The sequence below is a fragment of the Priapulus caudatus genome, unplaced genomic scaffold, assembly GCF_000485595.1.
Source record: "Priapulus caudatus unplaced genomic scaffold, Priapulus_caudatus-5.0.1 Scaffold115, whole genome shotgun sequence".
NCBI classification, from domain to species: Eukaryota; Metazoa; Priapulida; class Priapulimorpha; order Priapulimorphida; family Priapulidae; genus Priapulus; species Priapulus caudatus.
Window position 1 is genome coordinate 156,713 of NW_014577176.1, and position 8,703 is coordinate 165,415.

At 43.6% G+C, this 8,703-nt stretch overlaps 1 protein-coding gene across 1 annotated transcript in view; it reads right to left on the reverse strand.

The window, feature by feature from the left end:
• The window catches only part of LOC106805512 (integrin alpha-PS1-like), a 68,399-nt gene extending 60,538 nt beyond the window's left edge, over window positions 1–7,861 (reverse strand). The window contains exon 1 of the mRNA XM_014807134.1: window positions 7,649–7,861. Within this exon, the coding sequence (XP_014662620.1) occupies window positions 7,649–7,812 (164 nt within the window). The 5' untranslated portion in view covers window positions 7,813–7,861. The remainder of the gene's footprint in view (window positions 1–7,648) is intronic.
• Window positions 7,862–8,703: the final 842 nt, after the last annotated feature.

The window sequence follows — 8,703 nt, forward strand, 5'->3', positions numbered from 1 at the left end:
GCAGCAGCAGTAGCAGCAGCAGCAGTAGCAGCAGCAGTAGCAACAGCAGCAGCAGCAGCAGTAGCAACAGCAGCAGTAGCAACAGCAGCAGTAGCAACAGCAGCAGTGTTGTGACAGGAGTGACATACGCGGTCGTGCTACCACGCGCAGTGGCAACAGAGCACACGAGTCCGCTGCAACCCTAGACAACACGGAGGGCCTCCCCCTCTCCTCCCACCTCCTCTCCCCCCTCTCTCTATCTATCTCTCACGCACTTCTCTACCTCTCTTTCTCTCCCCCCTCTCTCTCTCTCTCTTCATCTCTCTTCATCTCTCTTCCTCTCTCACCCGTCTTCCTCTCTCCACCTCACCATTCCTCTTCCCATGTCCTTCCCTCTCTGAGCCTCTCTCCCTATCGCCCTATCCCTCTCCCCTTCCCTCTCGCCCTATCTCTCCCCATCTCTCCCCGATCTACTGGCATCCATGCCAGCTCTGCAAAACTTGCCTCGATTACTAACGCGATGGAATGCAAAACAATATTTCCCGGGGTATGTGCGCATAGACCTCCCCTAATTTCCAGCAGCAGCCTGCGACTCTCTATGCATGTGCAAAAACACACTCACGGGCTGTTATAGTTGGATTTCCTTTGCAGCAGCCCGCATAACATAACGATAACATAACGATAACAGCCCAGCGCTGAACGCAAAGTCTGACAGCTAGTCTGACAGCTATAGGTGGCTTCATATCAGACGAACATGATAGGTGTAGAATGCACGCGTAAAAACTAAAACACACACCTGAGGAAATTTCACTGAGTCTGCTACGCAATACCGAGGTATTCTCATCTGTTATATGGAGCTGACGGGGTCAGTGGAGGGAAGGATGGTTGTAAAATTCGCAGACGGAACCTCAGAGCGTTGTGTTTACTGTATCGTGCTCGTAACTGTGGCTTCACAGTAGAAAAACCAACGTTATAAACGTCTATTCGTCCTGACTGCTATACATAGCAGTAAACATTCACGCTTCGCACGTATATATATATACAGTTCTTACAAACCCTCTCAGACATGCAGCCACACCGACTACGTGACGAAATTATAATAAACCACGTTAATTTTCTCAGTGAGCGTCTGGAAAGTGAACAACTTTGCGAAAGAAAGGGTTTGCCCAATTGTGGGAAACTACTTTTGGGTAGTGCCCATGAGCAGTGTTTGTGGCGTGGCAGGTTGCCTGGTTTATTGTTCTATTCTCTGAGAAAATTTTCCATAAGAATAGGTCGCCATATTGCAATTTCATACGCCTAACATTCATACTTACAATATCGCTCACTGTTCCAACAGAAGCAAAATAAAATTGCTTATTTTAACCCGACGCAAAAGAAGGCAGGGTGTGCGGGGCAGTACATGACAAGTTACATTACAGTATTATGAATCTCATGCATAATTTAGATTGATGGATAAATAATTAAGGTTGCAATATTGCGTGCAGCCCCTACAAAGACCTCGGTACGTAGGTTACTTCAATGCTGCATAAATCCGACCCCGCTAATGATCCAACCCAATCATATGTGCTGATGTCACATACAGTCGAGTTGACATTTAATTTATGTTCTGTCTGGCTCCCCCTCCATCTCTCTCCCTCTATGAGTCATACACAGAGGTCCCCCCGGGTGTATGTGCCGGCATGCCACCCCACCCCTACCCCTACCCCCGCGGCATCCCTCCCCCACCCCCTCACCGCTACCCCGCCTCCTCACAAAGCCGGCTAACAGTAAATTACTGCAGCCCGAGCCTCCACCACCACCACGGCCACGCCTCACTAGGCACGCTGCGATAGTCGTTCAGCGGCCGTGAGTGAGTCACGCAGGCACAGACCACAATAACGCCTCATGATACGCTCTCCTTATTTTGTTTGATTTTACGATAAATATCACGATAAATATTACGATAAATGCGATGCCAGGTAATTGGGTCAGACTAATTAGGGCGCTATAACATCTACAGGGGGTGTGCGGAGAGCACGCGAACATCTCAACCAGTGTCGTGTGACCGGGAGATTACATTTCTGGACGAGCGCTCCTTATACATGAGCCTACTTCATAGCCGCCGTAAAGACATGTAGAGAAGAAACCATAGCCCTCGCGTGCAAAATGATAGGTTTGGGGGTTTATAAGGGTAAACCTCCTCTCTTCTACTTCCTTCTCCACTCTTAATTGCTTTCGTTTGTTCTCCTGGCGTGGACAATTCCCCGACGTTATCCTCTCATCTTGTGCTTCTTATCCAGGCATAATATTATGCTAATAGATTTTTCTAATGTCTCCTGCAGCGGGATTGCGCTAAGTAGTCGGTCGTATAATAACACGAATATGTGTAAAATGGAACAGATCGTTAGGCAAACATACAATTAGCCACGCTCAATAAGAATGGCATCATCAGCTTAGCAGTGTTAGAGGGGGTCGAAATTGTGCCAATTGTCACTATTATTTGCCGGTCAACATACTTGTTTGATTTGCTGCCTCAATACTGCACAACGCGCTTAATCTCCTATTCGTATTTTGAGCTTCAGTTTTTCAGCATGCACGGACGGGGGAGGGGGGGTTGAACAGTCATACCCTCCCCCCACACCCACACGCACAGACGCACCACTCAGACAATCGCTATGAGGATCGTGTTTTGAGCACGTTACGAATATGGGCCACTAGTAAAATTAGTCGTATATTATATAATATATTCGCATGATTCATTTAGGCTGGCTTCTGGGGAGAGCGTGACGAATGGCTGTCAAACTCCCAACAAGCAGATCTATATATGTGTTACATACATACACCACTGCTACTGTCTTTCTGATAAAGTCATCGGGAAAAGTTCTAAAAGATGAGCACACGTGTCAGATTTGGTGGCACAAATAATCTGTGTAGTGGAAATCTTTTAGGGTTAAATTATTCTAATAGGTACACTGTGCGCATTATCAAGACTAACTAGATAATAGAGATACAAACTTCATAGTACACTAAACATATATAAAAAAAATTAACTTGGAGCACGCAACCTGCCTATGCTTCGTATATAGCCGTAAAAAAGAAATCTGTCACCAACTCAAGATGCTGGCAATATCCTAGCTGCAGAATTCAAAACATTCGCTATAAAAAAATTACCTCTTTCTTCGCTGACAGTAAACAAACACGGGAACACTTTTCTAGATTTACCGCCACTTTTTGGGATGCATAAAAAACTCTAACGAGCCCGACAAATGCGAACCAGCTGTTGAAACATTATCACCCCTAGAGGGCAGTGGAAGCAGTGGACATGCAGTACGCTCTCACACAGTAGCACGGACGCGCCCCATACCTCCCGCACACACGGTGCCTAAACATTCCAAGCAGATTTTCTTCGCGTTGAAAAAAACTGACACCTATCGCAACAATTTTAGTATTTTTTCCAGGCTAACGATCCGCGGCACCGACAATGGTTTAACAGGAAGCCTATTACACACTGGCTGCTGGCATGTCGGTTAAGCTCGCTCTACCCTCCTGAAACGGTCATACGTCAAAAATAGTCTGTGGTAAGCGGTGAGAGACACCTAAACGAAAGAGGTTAGAGTTAGGGTTAGGGATAAGGTACCGTTACTGGCGTTAGTCACACCGCCTGGTAGGGCTAGCATTGCTGAGGCCCACCCCTACACACGGCCGCGTGCATAACCGCTCATCGTTACACACGTTACCACGGCCGTGAACGTGTTATGTGCGTGTACACGGAAACCCCGAACAGCCTCTGACGGACGACCTCTTGCTTAGCTTAGAGATGGATGCCAGTGACGAGGTATGTGAGGTAATCTACATACGGTCTATGCCTGCTACCAGAGCCGTGAGCGCTCACGGCGGTGTCAGGTTGCCGAGTCTTGCAGGCAACGCATCCCCTCTCACCGGCCATTCGATGCAGAACGACCCCAATCTACACCATGGATGTAACACACACCCGGCCCCGGGTTACGGGGTAATGAGGGAGCGAACTTAGTCGCTAGTGTGAAGCTGTTAGTTAGCTGCTAGTTAGTTAGCTACGCGTGGAAGTTCTACTCGGAATAATAGCTGGTTTTACATACAAAGGAAAACAACTTCCTATCCCCTCACCTATATATGTTCCGTTCCTGCCTCTATGTCTTGGTTAGGGTACGATCTCATTTCTCCTCATTTAGAATACATACAAGTACTTGTGCATTTATATGTCCACACTTACTTGCTGTCATGATTAACTAAGCATTGTAAAGCAATTTAATTACGCGTATATGTTTACGACACTGTAGATATTAACCAGTTTACCTCGTCCCTGACAGAAAGTTAACCTACTATCGCTTATACCCGACGGTATCACATAAACCCAATTGATTCCTTTTACTGAATTACCGAAGATGTAATTGAATGCATTGACTATCGGAGTCACTGCATTATGCTTACTACAGGCCCTATGTATACGTGACTGCTTTCTGGGTCAGGTCTCATGATATTTAAGAAAGATGTAATGCAATTTACAGCCTCTGACCCCAGCTAAACTTTGAGCATGTAGACCCAATGTCACCAACATCTCGTAGTCAAAGCTACCGGCTATAAAACGGTTCTCTTATTAATACACGGTTTTATAGGCACTAAACTTACGCACGAGTCGCGACATTATTTACATATCAACAATTAAATATTAATAGTTAATGACATTTTTTATTATCATGCTATTTAGATTGGAATTATGGTTGTGTCACCGCTTGCGATGCTCAAATATATGTAACTATCCCATTTCACCGATTTTGGTGATTACAAATACCAGTAAGGATCACTGAGTCAAGTTCTATTTATACAAAACAGCAAACACGATGCCAAGGTTTTCCGGATTACGCATTCATCTGTGCATATTCTACACAAAAACAGATTCAGGATATTTAATTAGTACGTGCAGCTTCCTGCAGTCATTTCTGCTGTAAATCTAAAAGCATCTTCGACAGCTAATCTTAGCACATGTATAGATCAAATATACAGTCATGGTGGATAATATAAACTGTATCTTCAGTATTTAAAGCGCTTGGTGTAGACAAGCCTCTACATCCACGGCAGTACCTCGTCACCATAGAGAACACATAGAGAACACATCTCACAAAGAAACCTAGATTACATTTACTGTCTCCGCCTGAAGAGCTAGAAATAGAAGTCTCTTCTATCGGTTCGGCTCTGCATGACCTCATACAAGGTCATTTGAGAGCCTAGGAAGTGAGTGTGAGGTAGGGTGAGGTGGAGTGCGGGGTGGGGTGAGGGGGCCACAATGAGTCAGTTGCTCCAAACGTCACCACAGCAACTGGAAAAAATAAAAATTACTGAATATGCAGCAGAGAAATGCTAACACATACATAAGTGTTCCATTGGGAAGTACATGGGTGCATATATGTAACGTCATTAGGTTAATTAAGTATTATTCACGTTTATCTGTGCGGCTTCTGCCAGAGATTCTCTCTAGCCTACCCTCTCCAACGTAAAAGTTACACCCCACCCCCCTGGGCAGTGCCACGAGGGGACATTTGCACTAAGTTAGTCACACAAACATCTACTGGTGTTTATGTTGCCTTACTGTTGCCTATCGCTTACAAAGACAACACATATCCCCGGATAAATTGGCGCTTGCTAGGAGTCTAGCATGCCAGCTGGGATGCGCGCTCAGCATCAGAATGATCTGCCGTGATGGGCTCGCTCTTTGCAGACAGATCGCTGCACAGATAAAGGCTTCCGCTACTAAGCTAATCCTTACATCTCTAAGCAGGTTTGATTGAAATCCTACTAATGCGTATTAGTTTCTTCATCGTTACATCGCGTTTACGAGGGATCGGTATATCTTCTCTGTCGTTTTCTATATAAATCACTTCTCGCCAAATTCATTTACGTCTACACACGGTTTTAATTACAGTACTTTTTTTATTATAATGATTTAGATAAAGTGAGAAAAATGTCTTGTCGTGATAGTCATGAGTGTTTGTTGTCTTTATTCCAGAGTTCACAGAGCAGCAGTTCGATCTGCATTCTTATCTACACGCAGAACACCCACAAAGAAGCCGGTCATTAACTCACATCCCTGTTCACTCTTCCAAGACGCTGCACCCATTACTAATGCGAAACCCTAGACTGGTCTTCCGTAACGAAACTACACGCCTTGCCACATGCGGGAGCTCAAATGCTTCAGCCGTCCCGCCGTAGTATAACTTTCCGGTGGGCTACGGGCCTTCCCCTCAGACCCGTGTGAGCGGGTGTAGACCCGCACGCTGCTGCCGGCAAGCACACGCAGTGACCCTCGTACCAAAATGTCAGTTACATCTGGTGTAAAATTAGTCGTCTAAAAAGCGCATCGATCATCGCGTGTTTTGACGATCGGCACAAACAGTCGTACATGCTGAACCCGATCTCTCCAACATCTCTCCTGCATCTCTCCTACACGCAGGGAAACGCGCATACTTGCGCTGGATAGAGTCTCCGATTTGGCAGACTCATGCCATCGCAACAGCTGCACCTGCAATCCTCAGCAATGAATCTCCCTCCCAGTTCGCGTTGGAGTAATGGTGATCTTCATAGATACGTCCACGTGGAAGCACATGTCCAGTTTGACAACATTCTCTCCCTAGTACTCTAATACCAATAACCTCTTAGACTTGGATTAACAACCTAGCTATTGGATAGAGGTTCTTGAGACCAAAAACCTCTACAACGCTGAAGACCAATAACCCCTTATTCTTGCTTGTGTGTGTGTGTGTGCGTGTGGTCCACAGAAGACTGATGGAATCACTTGGAATGGGGGATATAAACAAATCAGTACAATAGTTGGCCTGGTGAGTGACCACCCCCTAACCAGATAAGTACAAAGGCTTGCTACTATCCCATTAGAATGTTTAGCACGTCTTTGTCAGCCAAATGTCTTAATCAGTTAGCACATAAGAGCGATGTTTGCTTGTGAATGGTCAGAGCCCTCCCAAGGAGGCTGGCATAACAACAGACCTTTTGTAAGTCTCAGGCATCACAGTTGGGTATGCAGCAAGTGCACAACATTTAGCTGCTGTTTTCTGCCTGTTTTTACAGCAACAGTAGAGAGTTTTTTTTACTTGTATACATGATGCATGGATCTGAAAGAAAGATACGTTGTTTCTATTTGTAACTAATCACACACATATACTACAATAAATAACCTTCATTGGGAATAACTACAACCTATGCACTTACAAATCCTAATGACTAATCCGGGTAAGAGCTGTTATTTCTTTCTATAATTGGAATGTAGAGTATATGCACTAGCAAGAACATAAAAATCCGTGGCACACGGTTAAAAATTAACACTGTGAGTCTGTGTCTATGTTACTGGGGACACAATCAACGGTGCACCACCATAGCAATGCAGATCACATCATGGAATACGAATAGCTATTACTATTAGTTAGATGGGTTAATTACTGTCCCCGGTAACATTGTGGCTATAACCTCTAATTAATAACGGTTATAGAGAATAGACGCGATTATTATGAGTCGATACAAATTCAAAGACGGTAATCGACTATAATTGAGTGTTTACGTGTGTTCGCTGCACACGAGTATGTACATGTAGTGTGTACCTAGTAGTAGTAGTAGTATACTATAGCCTATAGGCTATACTTACGTCGATGAGTGTGAACTAGTCGATAGCTGGTGTTGGGCTACGGAATATCCAAAATACGTGCCTTTCCGACCTTCCTTGACGATCGCAAGCTTCGTTTCCAAATTAAATGCATAACCGTTTGTGACAATTACCACAGCAATCAAAGCTCTAACTAGATATACCATTCTGATGATTTAAACTTGTCCGCTGCACGAGTGCGAATGAACTCTCATAGTTCGCGCCGCTCAGCTTGCTGGCAAAATATCCAGGGGAAGTCAATGTGGCGCCATCTATCGACGGTATATGTCGAAAGTAATAAAATTGCTAAAAAAAATTGTCATCGAAAGTTTCTGCTTTCATTACTAAAATCTTAGTAGCTGTCGAAGACAAAAGGCTTCGCGTATAGCTCTCAATGTCATACGGGAATCTCTACCTGCTCAAGTATTACTCGAGGCATACTCTTGAAATCTGTTGAAAAACAGTTGAAATTCTGTATAACATCAAGTTGATGAAATACTACACAGCTTCCGTACGTGGTATAAATGATAAATATATAAATTTAATCATCGCATGATGATTAATTTGATAAACTTCATATATTATAGTATTTTGCTTAGAATATTAATATGTTTTTTCACGGATAGAAAAACAAAAGTTCGAGTTTTTATTAGCAGGCATAATTATTATTGCTGCTATTCAATATTTCGTTCATCTGTATTAGTGTATAAGAAATTCATCCATTTATCACAATTTGTAAATTAAATATTTCTACTACACGTTGTGTTTTGTATCACATTGAACCGAAATAGTTTGATCGCAACCAGAAATGGTTTCACCTTGATAAAGGGTAAATTTGATTTGTCTATGATATAGCTGCCCTTGTATATACCATACTAAATGATCGGTATGTCTTTATTCAAATAATAAAAGTGCGAAGAACAATCAAAAGGTAAAATTTCATGACTTCAAAGTTTTTTGTTTTTTTTAATAAATGTTTATTTTTTGGCTTAATTGTCTTACATAAAGCAGAGCAAATATTGTAAGCTTATTGCAGAGCTTACTGGAAGCTGGTGCCC